Source organism: Trypanosoma rangeli (assembly GCF_003719475.1).
Source record: "Trypanosoma rangeli strain AM80 chromosome Unknown Tra_15.4_contig_00087, whole genome shotgun sequence".
Lineage (NCBI taxonomy): Eukaryota > Euglenozoa > Kinetoplastea > Trypanosomatida > Trypanosomatidae > Trypanosoma > Trypanosoma rangeli.
The window spans coordinates 2,566-19,336 of NW_021705829.1; the positions used below are offsets into that span (position 1 = coordinate 2,566).

Consider the following 16,771-nt stretch of genomic DNA (forward strand, 5'->3'; position numbering starts at 1 on the left):
ATATATATATATATATATATGTTATTCGCTACGTATTTTCAAGGTTGTTAGTCTTTTATTCTAGTTTTTTGTCTTAATTGTCTACTTCTTTACGTTTTTCTTTTTTTTCCTTTTTTCCCCTTTTTTTTTTATTCTTCTTTGCTTTCGGTTTTTTCTGTATTTGTGTGTCTGTTGTGTTTTTGCGCCCCGCAGTGCCCCTCTCTCGTTCTTTCTGTTGGTGGTGCGCAGTTCCCCACAGCCGCCCACTATGTCTCTGTGGGTGCTTCACTATTTACACGTCATGGGCGACATGTGTGTTGAGTTTATTTCTTCACCTCGGCGCCTCCAGGCGGGGCAGCCCTAAGGCACTACAAGTAGACACCATAAAGGAGACAATATAAATACAAAACGTTACTATTGTTTTTATTATTATTATTATTATTATTATTATTCTTATCATTGTTACTGTTACTGTACGTTGTTGCGTTTGTATTTTTGTTTTGTTTTTTTGTATTTGGTCTTCCTCAGGACTGTCAGAGACTGGCACTTGAACAGGATCAAGAAAAGAAGCTTGTTCCCTTGAGGAAAACCGGCACGGTGTGCTCCTTCTCGTCTGTATGAATATTGCTGCCATCTGTTTTGGCTGCCACGCGCTGGTCCACATGCATTTATCGATTTCTGCTCTGTGTCTAACGCTGCAGCTGCTCCAAGTACCCAACGTAGTGCAACAGACTCATATAAAACACACACATACGAATAGGTTTGCATTGCTGCTGGATGGGGATAGAGTTTTTTCTTTTGGTAAATAAACAAGGCCAGACACGGCTGGCCCAGTACTCCTCCTTCTTGTCTATTGCTGAGCGTACCGCTCTTGAGGGTGAAGTTGTGCGCAAATGTCTGCAACGGCGAGATGTGGATTGCAGTTTTGTTGAGCATATGCATTATAAGCTCATCTACCGCCGCTATGCTTCTATCTTCTTCATCATTGGCGTTAACAACACCATTGTCTCTCCTACCGGGGCAAGTGCCAATGGTGGGGCGGTCGCAGGAAATTCCGTAGGCGGTGCTGTCTCCGCGGCGGCACTATCGGGGGATGCTGGTGGCGGCATGGAGGAATTGCAGGAGGAGGGAGAACTAGCGATGTACGAATTCATCCATCTTGTGGTAGAGACGCTTGATAAATACTTTGAGAACGTGTGCGAACTGGACGTGCTGTTTAATGTGGAGAAGGCTCACTTTATCCTTGAGGAGATGCTTGTGAATGGGGGAGTAGGAGAGACGAACAAGCTTCTTATTCTGCAACCACTAGTGCTGATGGACAAGGAGCCCCGCAGGGTGTAGATGTCGGAGGGAAAAGACAAGGATTCTCTGCATATTCGCGATTTGTCGTTCTTGGTGGCCGCCGGCGTGGTTGTTGTTGTTGTGTTTGTTCTTCTTTTTGTTGCTGCGTTCTATCGCTATTCCTCTTCTTTTTCACTCTCTCCATTGCGACCAACATGTTCGTTCTCACTCGTTTCCACGCCGGCAATGGAGCATTCTGGGGAATAAAGCGTTAATATTTTCATATGAATGAATGACTGCAGTCTGTTTACTGTGGTCTTCTTTTTTTTTTTTAGCTTTTACTGTGTCCGCCTTTACCCGGTTTGTTTTCTTTTTTTTCCCCTTTCTACGCTTGTGCATGTTTTGGTGCTTTTAGAGGAATTCCCTTTGCTGGCATTGCCTCAGTGTGAACATAGATATAGGAGACAAAAAGAGAGGGTAACCCTGACGCGTGGCCCTTGCAAGACATCGCATAGTGTGTCACAGCAAAAGCATAGCATGTGGAGGGTGAGAGGGAAAAACGGAAAAGAAAAGACGGAAAAAAGATGGTGCTGAAGCAGATTGGTGTTCGCACCACTCAAGACAAACAGATGGAGGAACGTGAGAATGCTTTGATGGAAGCGATTGCGAGGGATAACGAAAACCCGTTTCAGCGGGGAGCTGACGCTATGCTTGGTGCGGCCAGTTACTTGTACACCAACTACTTATATACATCTGGAACACTGCTTTTGGCGTGGACGTGGTGGGGGCTCTATCCACGCTACGCACGGTTTCGTCAGAAGCACATCATGCGCTTTCGTCGTGCGCAACAGTGTGAATTTCGTCGATGGTTCTTCTACACGCGGCATATACCAAAATGGGACAAGAAATATTTACAGCGGCTGGAGTTACCGCGTCGGACGCCGCATGGGATGGTTGCAGCCCACAACTTTTCGTCGTACGCTAATGTAGGCACCCTTTCGGTACCATCGACTTCATCATTAGCTTTGTCGCATGATGCGGATGCGGGGGTCGTAATACCTGCAGCCAATGAAGCTGCGAAAGATTTATCGCCTTTGATCACGGTTCATCTCACAGATGGAGCCTCATTTGCGGGTGGATCTCGTGCAAAAATGGAGAGGACTGTTGCTTCAGGCATCTGTAGCCTAAATGAATTGTTGCAGCGGCAGGTAGGGGAGGGTCGCATATTGGGCTGGGAGTCTCTGGACCCCGATGCAGTGCAAGGGGAAGTGCAACAGCTAGTGAAGAAAGCGGGCGGCGTCGTTGTACTGAAGGAGACCCACGAAACACGGCGGTCCGTACCCGTAGATCGTGAGGTCTGGTGGGTCTCGCTCGAGGAAGCAAATAGACGACGGGAATGGTGGTTCTGGTTGCAGGTGCTCGTTGCCGCCCGCATCTTGGAGGATCTACTCGATATGCCGGAGATGCCCGACTTTGTGCAGTAATGCTCCAACGAAGCAACCAGACAAATCAAACAAAAAAAAAGGGGGTGGGGGGCAATGATTACACGGAGGAAAGGGCAAAGGGGACCATAAATCTATATTACACACCCACACGCATACAAAACATGCTGGAATGGAGGGAAACAGTGGATGAGGTGGAACCCCGTGGTGTCGTCATGAAGGCGGTGTAAGAGGAAGACAACTCTGTAGCTACGGGGCTACATCGCAATAGTAATTATTATTGTTATTGCTTTTTCTCCAATTTTCTTGGCTGTCTCTCCCGCACACAGATACACTTACTTTTTTTTTTTAAAAAAAAAATCAGGTTTCTGGTTTTTGTGGGGGCTTGTTAGGTAAATAAGTAATTTTTAAGTACTCGGTTAAAAACAACAACAATGCCGGAAGAGAATTCGGGGTTGCATCAGTTCTGGAATACGCAGCCCGTACTGCAGCCGGGCACCACCGTGGCCCGTGCGGTAGGGCCGATTGAAGCCGAGATGTCTGTTGATGAAGTCCCCGCCGAGCCGTTGGCAATTGCCTCAACACTGGAGTGGTGGTCTCCTGACATGAACAACCAGGATGATGTGCGAGCTATCTACGAGCTGTTGCGTGACAACTACGTTGAGGATGGAGATAGTATGTTTCGCTTTAACTACTCGGAGGATTTCCTGCGCTGGGCACTCACACCTCCGGGGTATCATGACTCCTGGCATGTGGCAGTCAGGCGTAAACGCGACCAGGCGTTGATGGGATTCGTCTCTGGCATCCCAATCACGATGCGCATGGGTACCCCGAAGGAATTTTGCCTCAAAAAGAAGGGCACAGCAGATAAGGAAGAACAATGTGAAGAGAACAATAAGGATTTTGGTCAGGACGAGAAACGGTACCTCGAACCTCGCCCCATCTGCGAGATTAACTTCCTTTGTGTGCATAAATTATTGCGGGCAAAGCGGTTGGCACCCATCCTTATCAAGGAGGTAACACGCCGAGTGCATCTTATGAACATTTGGCAGGCTGTCTATACAGCTGGTAGGTTGCTACCAACACCCTTTTCTACGGCGCGCTATTTTCATCGCAGCCTGAATCCTGAAAAGCTTGTGGAGATTAAATTTATGGGGGTGCCAGCACAATATCATAAGTTTCAAAATCCGTTGTCCATGCTTAAGCGTGTCTTTGCACTTCCCGAAGAACCTAAAACACGTGGGCTTCGACCTATGGAACCGAAAGACGTTCCACAAGTTGCGAAGTTGCTGCGTGACAAGCTGGCCAAGTGTGACGTCGCCCCCGTATTTACTGATGAGGAGGTGGCTCACTACACACTGCCCCGTAAGGGTGTATTGGTGAGCTATGTAGTGGAGCGTGTTCTCACTGGTGGCGATGATGAGCATGCCTCTAGTCACGGCAATCAGAACAACAACGGGGCCCAGAAGCGAATCACTGACTTCTTTTCGTTCTTCTCACTTCCATCGTCGGTGATTGGAAATAGCAAGTACTCCATACTACATGCAGCCTATGTGTTTTACAATGCAAACACAACACTTTCGCTGGAACATCTCATGAACAATCTCCTTGTTGTGGCGCATCAACAGGGCTATGACGTTTGTAATGTTGTGGATATACATGACAACGGTGAGTACTTACAGGAACTCAAGTTTTCTCGTGGCGATGGTGATCTGCACTATTACTTCTACAACTGGTCATATCCTACCTTGCAGCAGAAACATGTAGGTTTGTTCATGCTATAGCAGTGAAGGTGATAGATGGCAGAGTGCATCTAGAAGCGTTTGTGTTTACGCGTGTGTGCTTCCTGGTCTGTGGGTAGGTAAAAAAGTAAATTGTCGTTGTGGTGGGGGTGGAGTGTAATACGAAGGAAGAGAGCGTTGCCCGAGGTGAGGAGAAGCGGATTGGAAAACGGGCAGTGGAGGGAGAGAAGGGAGTAAAGCCATAGAGAGAGGGATAATCATTATATATATATATATATAAGGGGGTTATTCTCATGATATCTGTGGAAGCGCTAGCTTGGAAGTGAAGGCGAGGCAATGAAGGTTGTGAGTGGTGTTTGTGGTGTCTTTCATCTACAGCGATGTACCGTTGTTTTATGGGGTTCCACTCCTAGCAGTTGCCCTACTACTGTAGGACGGTCGAGGAGGTGATGTGAGGGGATGGTCCATCATCTCCCCAACACCTATCTAACGTCTAGTGAAACACCCAGAGACATGCAAAGAGAGGGATATGGGGAATGTGAGAGAAGGCTATGAGGGCATACCGAGAACTAGTATTAACGCTTAGGCAGAACGTGGGGGGAAAGAAAAGAATGAGTTTGCATTTTCTTGCTGACACGCTTACTCTGAGAGTGTAGCGAGAGGAGGGGATGTCTATTATGTATGCTGGGAGGCACAACATCGGTAATTTCTAGACATTATTGAGATTCTTCTTTTTGTTTTTAATTCCGTTGTTTGTGCAGCTTACCACTCTTTTTTTTTTCTGTTTCTTTTCTTTTTCCAGTTCCTTTTTTTTTTTTGCACTCACTATTTTCACGCGTGTGTACTCTGTTGGTAGAAATGTGAATGGGGTATGACTGGGGGCGCAGCAAGGGCACATCCATGAGCTGCAGCAAAATATAGTGGAAATAAAACAAAATAATGCACAACTAGATGGAGTCGAGGAGATTGTGAAGGTTTTTTTGTTTAATTACTCTATCTCTTGACAGACTACGTGCTTTTTGTTTTTGTTTTTGTTTCCAACGATGCTGCGGTAACAGATGGCGGGACAATTTTTTCTTTCTTTCTTCTGGCGTTTTTTTTTTGTTTCCTCCTCTCATTCACAACCCTTCTAGCACTCATGAAAATGCCCCCATGTGGGGAGTCTTGGAGCGTGGTGGTTGCGGGTGACCCCAAAAACTTTCGATTCATGAGTTGAGAACGACTCTGGGCATTCTAACTGCACCCCCTGTGAATCGACCTGTCTGACTTGCCTTTGCGTGAGTGTGGTGGATAATTCTTCTCTGAAGTGGTGGACGTTGGGTGCAAATATTGTGCCAAGGTGTGTTCTCTTCTTCTTCTTCTTGCGCGTTGTAGGAATAAGGGGATAAGTGCTGCATTCAGGTGGCATCTTTGTAGACGGCAGCAACAGGGAGAATAACAGTTTTTTTTTTGTTTTTGTTTTTCAGAAAAAAAACCGACGGGTGAAAAAAACGAGAGAGAAAGATAGAAGAAAAAAAAACACGCATAAAAAGGACAGCCACTACCTTTGAAGTGTTGCCCTCAGATCTAGCCTTGTTCAGAGAGAATGAACAACGACAACGTCGGGATGCCAATTCCGGTCTCAACAATTGTGGTGAGGCGTCAGTGCTACCCGTGCGTGCCCCCCGAATTGCTTCTGCGGGAGCATGCAGGGAAATTTTACTTATCAGATCTCACACCGGAATCTCTGCTAAACGCAGTTTCGCCGCGAGTTAACCCCGTTTTGCCTCCCTATCTTGGAAGTAAGGGGAGCAGTGGTGGGGTGAACAACGATTTGGTCTACGCTCTAATTAGGGAAAGTGTGAGGCTACCCCCCGTGCCCAGCGATAACATCAAGGAACTGAGTCCGGTTGCCCAACGTTTAAAGATGGAGGCGGAGGCGCAGCGACGGGCGAACACTGTGCCGCAGTCGAATATAAAAAAACAGTTGCTGGCGGAAGACGAAGGTGCGTTTGTCTTTGAAGAAGCATCGACTTCGCATATTACGGCTGTTGAATTTCTCCGAATGCCTGCTGGACGCAACGATGATAGTAAAGTGGCGGAGCGGGAAGAGAAAAAGGCGGATAAGACACTTGTTTCTATTTATGGATCTGTCCCACGTGACCTTAAACTAGAAGAGGGAGAATGTCTCTGGGGGTACAATACTGGGGCAGTATTACTTGTTTCCCTGCGTGTCTACGCGACTGATCTCAGAAATCGTCGCTTCTACGAAGCATTGTCGTTGCCAGTCCAACCTTCGTTCCCTGATTACGAGCGTGAAGTGAATGGATTTTCCCCTTCTGGAGGCTCGGATAGTATTTTGTCCATTGCTGAGAGGCAGCGCAATAACCTTTTAGGGTGTGGCATCGCTACGGAAGAGCGCGGTTTTATTCGAGGTATGAGTAAACAGGCCCCACACGGTGTTTCATTACTGGGGTATCATCCTGTTGGTGGCGTCTGTGCACTCGTGTACGATTCTCATAATGACCTTGCAATATCTGGTGGGATGGATGGCACCTTATTTGTATGGGATGTGCATCAGCAGTATCGAAGAGCTCTAAGGGAAAAATATATGCGTGACGAAGACACGAAAAACATGCGTCCCGCACAACAATTTGCTGCTTATATTCACACACGGCGTTTAACTCAGCGTATTCCTCGTGCTCATAACACATCGGTCAGCTCTCTTGCTACGTACTCCGAACTAATGATCAGTGGTGGGGTAGATGGTACCATAAAAATATGGTCGTGTATGCATTTAGCAGGCATCACCGTCCATGGTGCACCACCGCAGTACGTTGAGCAGCAAGTCTTTAATTGTAATGGATGGGTACGAGATATTTGGTCCTCTCCAGAGCGGATTGTGCAGGGAGAGGATGTCTTGGTGACTGACGAAAACGGTTCTATATTTGGTTTTAAAGGAACGACATTTTCGCAGGAGCCTGTCATGCAGGCTTCTTACATGGAGAAGAAGTGGTTACATGCGCTTCGTAGATCAGAAGGACATCGTTTAGGTTCAGCATTTTTTGAGACGCGAAGAAATAGTACTGACCGACGAGGCTTAATACAATTTCCAGCACTTGCTGCGCGTAGGCCGAGTTCTGGTCCCCCTATTGGGGGCTTGCTGAAGCCGGCTACTAATGAGGAGGATGCTATGAAGCTTCTGCGTCGAGGTATCATTACGCAAGCATTACGCCTCACACGCAAATTACAAATCATTGGTGAAGAGGCACGGCTAGCTGTTCTACCTGGAAGTAACCATTCTGCACGAAATGAAAGTACAAGCTCTATCACACGCATTATTCCGTTGGAGGAGCAGAAATTGTTTATAGTATTGGGTTATAGTCCTATGGTACGTTTCCTTGATATGACCCACTTAAATGTGGCGTCGGTCGTAGTGCATCCGAGTCTGCGTGCAGCATCCGGCGAGGAAAAAGGTGGCAGTGTTCAAGCAGCCTCCCCAGGTAACCCACGAGGGTCTAGAAAGGGACAGCAGCGGAAGCCTTTGAGCAATGCCTCCACGCAGAAAAAGTCTTTTTTGATGTCTGGTAATGCTAGTGGTGGTGGTGCTGAGGCATTGCGTTTTGTAGATGTCTTATATGTTACCTCGCTTAGTTATCTACTTTTGTTGGACAATCGAAATACAGTGTTCGTCTGGGATAATGTGGAAAAAGTGTTTCTTACCTCGTGGAAATCCCCTGTAACCAATGAAAGTGGAAAGACAAAAACTGCACTACGACTACTGTCGTGTGGCACTCGTCATTACAAAAGAAGTGGGAATTCTGGCAGAGGACGGATTAGTCGTGAACTATATGGCAAAGCTAAACGTCGTGGGGTGTGTTTTCACGAGCAAGCAAACAACTTGGAGGACAACGCAAAGATGGAGGACGAAGCAGGAGATATCACAATACCGTTTTTTGTTGTATGCAACACAGGCGTAGAGTTGTGCGATGTGGTGATTGAGACTGAGGCACGGCTGGAGTTTAGGGGGCACCAAGATGCCATCGTGGGGATTTTCTTGCGGAACTCCCCACCCTCCTCGGTTCAACGCATCGAAAAGAGACCCAAAACGATGCTTGAAGTTGGTGATGCCTTTGAAAAGAAAGTCTGCGGGGGCGCAAATATAAGTTCATATGACCAAAAGATTGAAAAAAACATTTCCAGTAGAACGATAAGTTGTTTAAACGACAAGTTCAAAGGCAGCAACAGTGACGTGGAGAGGGATCTTGGCCCTGAATCAGAATGGTTTAAATATTTCCTGCGGCAAACTGAGGCTGGTGGGCGCATTTATGTGCTATCGTGCTCAGTAGACGGTGACACTTGTTTCTGGGGAAGTTCCTTTGAACCGCTTTCGGTTTACCATCATGGGAGTGTTTCTGAGAAAAATTTTGAGTTTTGTACCACTGTTCTACACGAACCCTTTCCGCGCGACGGTGTTGCCTCCCCATTCGGTGCCCCGCCGTGCACCATTAAGAAAAAGAATGGTGTGGGAAATGAGGTTGAGAGTGGTGGCAATGACGTCACAGCTTTTTACTACTATACACGCTGGAACTTGGCTGTCACGGGGCATGATGATGGTAGTATTCGTTACTGGCCCTGTGGGAATGAGGTTGCAACATGTGTTTGGCATAAAGGACTACATAGTAACACCGTTAGTGGTCTCGTGGCGGCTCGCATTGTGGAGCAAGAAGATCAGTTGGGCACATTAGCACGAATTGGTGGGAGTGTTGTTAAAGCTTTAATTGCCAGGGAACCAGATGAATTGCTCGCGTCTGTTTCCTTTGACGGCTATTTGGCTGTCTGGGAGTACCCTGAGCAAGCCAAGGCAAAGCCACATGGTCGCACTCGAATTAGTTTTAACGAACTTATTTGCCTTGCTTTTGATGAAATCAATGAATTGTTTATTGTTGGTGACAGTGCCGGAACCGTTAGTTCATGGCACGCGCGGGGTCTGGAGCCACGTTGCTCTGTTCCATCACGGCCTCCGTCCCCATGGCGGCCATCCGCGACTGCGCTCAAACTTTCAGCTGCCGATGCACGAGTATTCGGTCCTGCGCCCAATACTGCAACTTGGTCGTCACGTCATCGTGGTGGTGGTATTAGTAGTAGCAGTAGTGGTGGTGTGACTCTTGGTAGCAGTCTGACACAGGAAAAGGGAAAGGCGCGACTTGGACACACTGAGGCTGTGACAGCGCTAGTTGTGGATGGCAACTTCGTCTTTTCTGGCGGTGAGGATGGACGCGTCTTTTTGTGGGATCTTCGTATTGGTGTTCTTTTACGGGAATACATTCTGCTGCATGACACTGATGAAATTGCACAGCACTGTAGAAAGGTGAAGTCAGCCGCAACAATGCAAAGTTCTTCACGTGATAGTACAAAGATTAATTCTCGTTCTACGGAGGATATAATTGTTTCCCCTGGACGAGCAGTGAAACTGTATTCGGAAAACGTGACCGCTTTTGCATTACTGAAGCGGCGTAACGGGGACTTACTTGTTGCCACGAGAGAGGGTTGGTTGTACCACTTTGGGCAAAGCTGTACGTATCCTCGCTCCACCTATAAGCATAGTTCCTCTGTGAGATGCATGTGTGTTCTTCATGATGGATGCGCAGAGGATAATACCGATCTTGACGATGATGAAAGTCATCCTTCGAAGGAGGTCCTTGCATTTGAGTTGGTTATTGGAGATGACGAGGGAAACATGGCCGTGATACGCGAGCCACACTTTAATCCTACCTTGTGAGTATTTGCATTGCAACACCCACAACCAGGAAGTAGATGGTGAATTGAGTTGGTGAATAAGAGCTCTAACGGCAGACGGAATTATTTGTCCGCGGTGTTGTTTTAGGCCACCGTGGACTACTAAATTATCCTGCTCCTCAGTGAATATGTATATATCTGTACTTATGTATAAGTTTAAGTTGTGGCCCCTAGCGTTCTTGTTTTCACTCTCCCTCTCTTTGATAGTAGTTATCTGTGTGCATGCGGGGAGGGAGGTGGAGTGTGTCGAATGGTTTTAAGTTTGTTGTTGGGGACTTTCCCACCCCTACTTTTTTTTTTTTGCTAATGGGCGGTTTTATCCTTTCGCTCACTGATGTTAATACACTCAAAAACGGGCATAGGTGTAGAGAAGTATGGACTTTTTTTGGATGGAATTTCCGCCCCCACAACACATTTTTTTGTTTGCTTGCTTGATTTTTACTTTCCGGATTCGGGAAGGAATGCTTTAACGTGTTTTTGAAATGGTGTGGCCGGAATGTAGCATGCGGCAACGCCGCACAGGTCATTCGAAATGCATTCGGGTGGTCTGGTGTCTGTACCTCCGGTTCATGCCTCATGCCTGTCGTACAGTATTGCTTGTGGTGAGTCGTTTTTGCATGACGACCGCTGCTTTGCTGTTCCCATGGATGGCACAGATGTTATTATTATTATTTCCTTGTGTTGTTGTTTCCTTTACTGTTGATGGCCGCCGAACTTTTCGCTGCGCAGAGAATTTCTATTTTGTTGTTCTGTGTCGTGTTTTTTTTGTTGAGTCTCACTCAACGTAGTTTTGTTCTATCATTTTTTTTTTTTGGTTTGTCTACTTCTTCTTGGCCCTCCAGCAACCTCAGGATCTATGGCGAGGGTTTTTTGCGTACGACAACGCGTGTGGTTGCGTGTTGTTCTGCTGACCAGTCTTTTGCTGGCCTGCGTTTTTATAGAAATCGTGTCTGTGGATGAGGCGGACACACATGCGGGGGCGGAGGGCCACGTGGAGGCGACGTTGCAGCGATGGATGGACACGTACCTTGACACGGCCTCCGCTCTCCTTTCAAACCTGACCCCACCCGCCGGCGACAGTGACAACGACACGAAGGAAAACCAGGTTTTTTGTGACGCCGTGGTGAAGCGGATGTGGGAGGATGTGATTCCACTGCGCTACAATATTGCGTTTAAAAAGGTGCTTGTGTCCCATCGTCGTCGACACACGGCTGTTTCCTTGGGAAACCCCGAGGCAAACCAAAAGTATATCGTTTGGTCGCTTAGTGGCGGATTGGGGAACCGTGTTCAGGCGCTTGTCAGTGTCTTACTTGCGGCATTGTTGTCAGGACGTGTGATTTTAATGAAGGACTGGTTCACTCCGCTGCAGCCATCCGGGTCGCCACCCGTTCGACCCACGGTGCTCCCTTTTGTAACGTATGGGAATACCTCGCAGGAGGCCTTTCGTTATGAAAATTTGAGGGAATTGTTTTGGTTTTCTAACGACGAACGCTCTTCTCGTGTGGAGAATGAATTTATGTTTTGCAGTATGTTCCCTGTCATGTCTCTCAGCCAGTTTGAGAAGATTTATCCTGAAGAATTTAGACGGCAGAACAACTCAACTGAAGTAGCTCTTTTTAAAGATGGTCATGCAAAAATTGACATTCGTGCGGGTCATGACAAGAAGCTGAGGCTTTGGAAGCACCTTGCATGTGGAGACACTTCCACAACTGGCGAGGTCGATTTCTTTTCTCGTGAGAAATTTATCTACATCTGGACCAACCAATACTTTCTTCCGCTCTTTTATGCAAACAAGCGCACGAAGCCTATTATGCATGCGTGGTTTAGCAGAGATCCATTTCGGTCATTATTGCCGTTGGTATTTCTTCCTGCGCGTCCCGCAATGTATCGCGTGGTGCGTTATATGCGATTGAACGCCCTGTTAAAACGACGCCGGTACGTGGGACTTCATATTCGTTCATTTAGTCGGCATAAAACGGGTGGCCTAGTTAAATCTTTTTTTGCTTGTGTCAATCAATTCGCTGCGCGAGCACCTTCGCCTCCGACATTCTTTTTGGCTTCCATGTATCGCGAGGCGAAGAGTTATTTTAGTGTAAACCCGCTCAAAAAGGGGGCTCGTGTGGTTTCCCTTGACTCTGACCAAAAAGGAGAGGGGCAGGGCACCGGGCAAGGCCCTGTTCCAGAGTGGGAGGCTCTAGCGGATGTGGTGATACTATCATTATCCAGCCATCTTTTTTTGTCCCCAGCGTCGACGTATGGTTTTCTTGCCGCTGCGGCCGGAGAAGTTGAGTTTATCACGTTTGTCAAGGCAAGGAGTCTTGATGCCGGCAGGTCGGAAGACACGCGCTGTGTCAGAGTGGACGCAAATGCCGTGACGGAGCCGTGCTTTACGTCGTGGTTTAGGCTCGACTTCATCCGCAAACGCCGTCAACAGATGAGGTGTGAGTTGGGTGATTTGCCCTCCTGGGCACTTCATTGTGGAACTAACATGTGATACCCCCGGCAATGAGGGCCCTCTTGCCGCGGTGTCAGTTTATTGTACTTCTTTCAGAATGAGGAGCCAAGAGCTGTTCCGTGGGTGGTGGCTCGTGCGCGTTCCGCGGTCAACGCCCTGCAAGTATATGAGGGGAACCATTTGAAGCTGTTATGCCTGCCCTGATGGGGATTGACGGCGTTTAAGGGCCAGAACGCCGCAGCAGCTTTGGAAGCAGCCGTGACACCGATGGGGATCGGCCTTGTAGACAAAGCGCTCTCCTCTGTTGCACTGGGGCCGCAAGTTGTATTCTCCTTCAGATACTATTTTTTGGTGGCATCAGGAGTTTTCTAGTAAGCAGGGCCTGGCAGCTCCAACGTAAAGGTCTCAAAATTGTCGCGTCTCTAGTGATGCGGCATGCATAGGCGCGTTTCCCCCCTTCTCCTCGTTTCAGCTGGGCGTGTGGCGACAGTGGCTATTGAGGTTTAACGCAAAATGAAGAAAACAACAACGACTATACAGGAGCGTGTGGTGCAGACTTGTTTTAATTGTGCCTTCATGCTCGTTGTGTTTGGTTGTTGCTGCTCGTGTTTGGCATTTCTTATTCATTGAATTTTAGGTTTTGTTTATTTGTCTCTGAGGGATTTATTTTTTTTTGGTGTCTTTTCCACTTCCTTTTCTGCGCTGACTCCTCAGGGGTGTGTCTTTTTTTTTTTCTTCTCTCCCTCATATATATATATATATATATGAGTGGTGTTCTTTGTTGGCGTGTCCCCCATTGTTTTTTTTTTTTTCATTTTTGCCTTTGTCATGCTCTCTTGTGAGGTGAAGTTGGCGTCCGTGATGCACAACGGAGTCAGCTTGGATGAATACCAGCAGCGCTTTGATTTGCTGCGGGGACACCTTGTTGAAAACGATGGGGATTGGTACTTTATGCGGGCGCAGGAAAACCGCCTCTTGTATGGAGGGGAAGTGAAACATAAACCCACAGCTGCTTCAAGCGCTCTTCAGCGCCGGTACTTCAACTGCTTTTATGACTCCTTCAGGCAACGCAACGGTGAATTTTATCGCAACCTTCTCAATGAGGTGATGCAAAAGGAATGGGCGGAACGTGGCCGGCTTAATGAATATGAGGAGGAGGAATTTTACGGTATTTGCCGCTCTGCAGGCAACGTCCTAGGAGTTGCTGAGTGGGGTGGATTGTATTACACCTCACTACCACCGTTGGAGTCAGAGGAGTTTGGTCGCAGAATGATAATAAGTAAATTTTTCGCCATGCTGCTTGAGGCGGTTTCTTTGCTTGAAGTTCTTCACCGCCGAACGATAGTTTTTGCTGAGGAGCCGCCTGCGCGGAAGCTCATTGAAGGAGAGGAGGTGCATGAGTGGGTTGAAAGTCGACGGCTGCAAGTGGAGCGAGAACGACAAGAGGAGATGGCACTTGAGGCGGGGGAGCGGCAGCGATATTTGGCCTACTGTGGTTGGAAGCAGCAACAGGCGTATCAGGTGTTTTTGTTTGGGCAGAGTGAGCAAGAGGAGCGAATGGATGTCGAACGACTTCAGCGATTTCACGCTGGCGTGATTGCGCACCATTTTTACAAGGAACATAAAGAGGCGCGATATCATCAGTTAAGGTATCAAATGCGACAGCGTCTGCTTCCTGCAGCATTGGCGCGGGGTATAGTTGGTGACGAGGTCAAAGAACGATCCGTCATTCTGCTTTTGCAGCGCGATCGATATAGCGCCTTACAGGCGGAGGAGGTGAAGAGTTATCTCTGGACGAAGCGAAATGCGTTGTTGAACGAGCTTGTCGATCGGGAGCGTGGTGGCAAAGGATGTGTCTATACCTACATGTAAACTACATTGGAGAAAAGAATGAATGAGGAAAAAAAAGAAAAAAAAAGGGGGGTGGGGGAATGCACATATACACAATAGAAAAGTTTGCTGGTTGACAACTTAGAGTGTAGAAGGTAAAGAGATATGCGGTTGGAAATGCGCTTGGGGGAGGAAGCAAGAAACATGCAGAGGAATACAACCAATTGGGGATGCGTCATTTTGTTCTTGAGGAATATATATATATATATGACACTTATTGATTTTTGTTTGCTTCCGCTGCTTAACCTTTGCAGGTTTTTTTTAAATTTTTATTTGTAGCCCTTAAAGCGACGGTGGCGCCACACTCAACATTTTGCCGGATCTCGTCCTTCGCCGGTGTGAGTCACTAGGCGGTGAGTATATGGCGACGACGCCTGATTTAGATTCATCCGTGGATGTGATGCGGGCCAAGTTAAAAGGTGTTTGCGTCGAGCCTGGCGCCTTAGTGTCCCTGCGCGATGCTCCGGCGTTTGAGATGGTGATGCGCCTCAACCAGCGTCACAGGGGGAAACTGGTTGCCGCCCTCCTGACAAGTAGCCGCACTCCCGGTGTAGCCAAGTCCGACGATGCTCTTCAGGGGGGTTTAAAGGAGGATAACCGTGATACAATTGGTTCCACGCGCGGCTCGGAGTACAGCCGTCTAGTTTTTGTGCCTGCGGCGTATGAAGTGTTTCTTGAAAATGAAATGCAAAAGTGGTTGGACCCCTTTTATGGTCGTGTGGAGGCTGCGGCCCTCAAGCGTGCTCGCGGTGAGCGGGACAACTCCAGTAGTGACGATGAGGAGTTCATGGGTGACGGAGTAGACAACGACGATTCATTGTCCGACTAAAACACCCCTTCAATTGCGAATTTAATATATATATATATATATATATATATGGCTCTTGTTGTTGGTGCTGTTGTGGCAGTACCCATCGAACCGCTCCCTGTCATTGTATCTGCACCTGTGAGAGGGGAGAGGAAGGAGGACGCGCTTGCTCATCCATATCGGTTTTGCCTTCTCTCGTCTTTGCAGAGGGGGGTTCCGTTGGAGCCATAAGGTTAAAAAAAAAAAAAAGAACTAGACCAGGGAGTTGCACCGGGTGCGGATGGTGGTTCAGCGCGACCGTACCAATGAACTATACGCCCTGTTCGAGGGCATGAAGAGTGCCGGCGGTGGGGAGATGCAAAGCGCCTCATCCACCGCCCTCATCGCAGCTGAAGGAGTCCCGCTGCAACGGCATACAGGCTTACATTCCAGCAGTGAGATGCAACTCTTTAACCGATTTGCCCAGGCGTTTTCCGCGGATCTTGCAAAGGTGTCGGAGTCAATCATGCGGCTGACGCGGCTTACCCAGCGACAAAGCGTCTTTGAGGACCAGTCGTCAGAGATCACCGGCCTCACACAAATGGTAAAATCGTCGTTGCAGCGGCTTCAAACGGATTTGGAGACACTAGAAGAGCTCAAGCAACGGGCGCTTATCGCACAGAAGACAGCGGCGGTCAAACATAACGGCGGAGCCTCTGCCGAACAGCATAGTTTGTGGAATTCGGGCGGAAACGTTGATGCCGTCCTCCGAACCTCCTCCAAGCACAACGACACAGTGGTGGACACGCTCCGAACACGACTCGCCCGCACTGGACAGGAGTTTCGTACCACGCTACAGCAACAAACACGGGCAATGAAGGAAAATACACAACGACGTCATATGTTTACTGCCAGTGAACGTATGCAAACCTTTGAAAGTGCATTGTTTCAGGATCAGGAACGGCATCAACTGCAGCAGCAGCAATTGATGTCAGGCACTAGCAATGCACAATACTATAAACAACGAGCGGAAGCCGTTCGGGAGCTGGAAGCCACAGTTGTGGAGGTGAGTGAACTATTCAATGATTTTTCCCGACTTGTGCACGAGCAGGATGAAGTGGTTCTGCGAATCGATACAGACGTGGACAATGCGCTGCGGCACGTCAACGCTGGAAGCAACGAGTTAATGCGATACTTGGCAAACCTGAGCTCAAACCGTGGTTTGATATTGAAAATCTTCAGCGTCCTGTTCTTTTTCATCTTGTTCTTTGGCCTGGTTGTTGTTCGTTAGACCACACAGAAGCTTATGCATGAAAAAGAAGAGAGAAAGAGACGTTGTGCAGGGAAACGTAAAGAAAAGGGGAGGAGAGGAACATCAATGAAATTCAGTCATCGGCCGTTTTTACCATTATTTTGT

General features: G+C 47.9%; 8 protein-coding genes across 8 annotated transcripts, besides 10 other annotated features; all 8 read left to right on the top strand.

The window, feature by feature from the left end:
* Positions 1-20: a microsatellite.
* Positions 21-402: 382 nt separating this feature from the next.
* Positions 403-436: a microsatellite.
* Positions 437-756: 320 nt separating this feature from the next.
* Positions 757-1,320, top strand: TraAM80_03343 (clathrin assembly sigma-adaptin protein complex 4; the record flags this gene model as incomplete). Its single annotated transcript, XM_029380318.1, has 1 exon — positions 757-1,320. One exon carries the CDS (start codon positions 757-759, stop codon positions 1,318-1,320), a length of 564 nt encoding a protein of 187 aa, XP_029239850.1.
* Positions 1,321-1,386: 66 nt separating this feature from the next.
* Positions 1,387-1,426: a microsatellite.
* Positions 1,427-1,844: 418 nt separating this feature from the next.
* On the top strand, positions 1,845-2,744 carry TraAM80_03344 (uncharacterized protein; the record flags this gene model as incomplete). Its single annotated transcript, XM_029380319.1, has 1 exon — positions 1,845-2,744. The coding sequence occupies one exon, from the start codon at positions 1,845-1,847 to the stop codon at positions 2,742-2,744; it is 900 nt and encodes a 299-aa protein (XP_029239851.1).
* A 392-nt stretch (positions 2,745-3,136) lies between these two features.
* TraAM80_03345 (putative N-myristoyl transferase) lies at positions 3,137-4,486 on the top strand (the record flags this gene model as incomplete). The annotated part of the gene is made up of 1 exon (XM_029380320.1): positions 3,137-4,486. One exon carries the CDS (start codon positions 3,137-3,139, stop codon positions 4,484-4,486), a length of 1,350 nt encoding a protein of 449 aa, XP_029239852.1.
* Positions 4,487-4,705: 219 nt separating this feature from the next.
* Positions 4,706-4,723: a microsatellite.
* A 490-nt stretch (positions 4,724-5,213) lies between these two features.
* Positions 5,214-5,260: a microsatellite.
* A 254-nt stretch (positions 5,261-5,514) lies between these two features.
* Positions 5,515-5,564: a microsatellite.
* Positions 5,565-5,788: 224 nt separating this feature from the next.
* Positions 5,789-5,807: a microsatellite.
* A 78-nt stretch (positions 5,808-5,885) lies between these two features.
* Positions 5,886-5,907: a microsatellite.
* A 122-nt stretch (positions 5,908-6,029) lies between these two features.
* On the top strand, positions 6,030-10,205 carry TraAM80_03346 (uncharacterized protein; the record flags this gene model as incomplete). Its single annotated transcript, XM_029380321.1, has 1 exon — positions 6,030-10,205. One exon carries the CDS (start codon positions 6,030-6,032, stop codon positions 10,203-10,205), a length of 4,176 nt encoding a protein of 1,391 aa, XP_029239853.1.
* Positions 10,206-11,078: 873 nt separating this feature from the next.
* TraAM80_03347 (uncharacterized protein) lies at positions 11,079-12,716 on the top strand (the record flags this gene model as incomplete). The annotated part of the gene is made up of 1 exon (XM_029380322.1): positions 11,079-12,716. One exon carries the CDS (start codon positions 11,079-11,081, stop codon positions 12,714-12,716), a length of 1,638 nt encoding a protein of 545 aa, XP_029239854.1.
* A 707-nt stretch (positions 12,717-13,423) lies between these two features.
* Positions 13,424-13,443: a microsatellite.
* Positions 13,444-13,505: 62 nt separating this feature from the next.
* Positions 13,506-14,549, top strand: TraAM80_03348 (uncharacterized protein; the record flags this gene model as incomplete). The annotated part of the gene is made up of 1 exon (XM_029380323.1): positions 13,506-14,549. One exon carries the CDS (start codon positions 13,506-13,508, stop codon positions 14,547-14,549), a length of 1,044 nt encoding a protein of 347 aa, XP_029239855.1.
* Positions 14,550-14,928: 379 nt separating this feature from the next.
* On the top strand, positions 14,929-15,396 carry TraAM80_03349 (uncharacterized protein; the record flags this gene model as incomplete). The annotated part of the gene is made up of 1 exon (XM_029380324.1): positions 14,929-15,396. One exon carries the CDS (start codon positions 14,929-14,931, stop codon positions 15,394-15,396), a length of 468 nt encoding a protein of 155 aa, XP_029239856.1.
* Positions 15,397-15,420: 24 nt separating this feature from the next.
* Positions 15,421-15,446: a microsatellite.
* A 209-nt stretch (positions 15,447-15,655) lies between these two features.
* Positions 15,656-16,645, top strand: TraAM80_03350 (putative syntaxin 5; the record flags this gene model as incomplete). Its single annotated transcript, XM_029380325.1, has 1 exon — positions 15,656-16,645. The coding sequence occupies one exon, from the start codon at positions 15,656-15,658 to the stop codon at positions 16,643-16,645; it is 990 nt and encodes a 329-aa protein (XP_029239857.1).
* Positions 16,646-16,771: the final 126 nt, after the last annotated feature.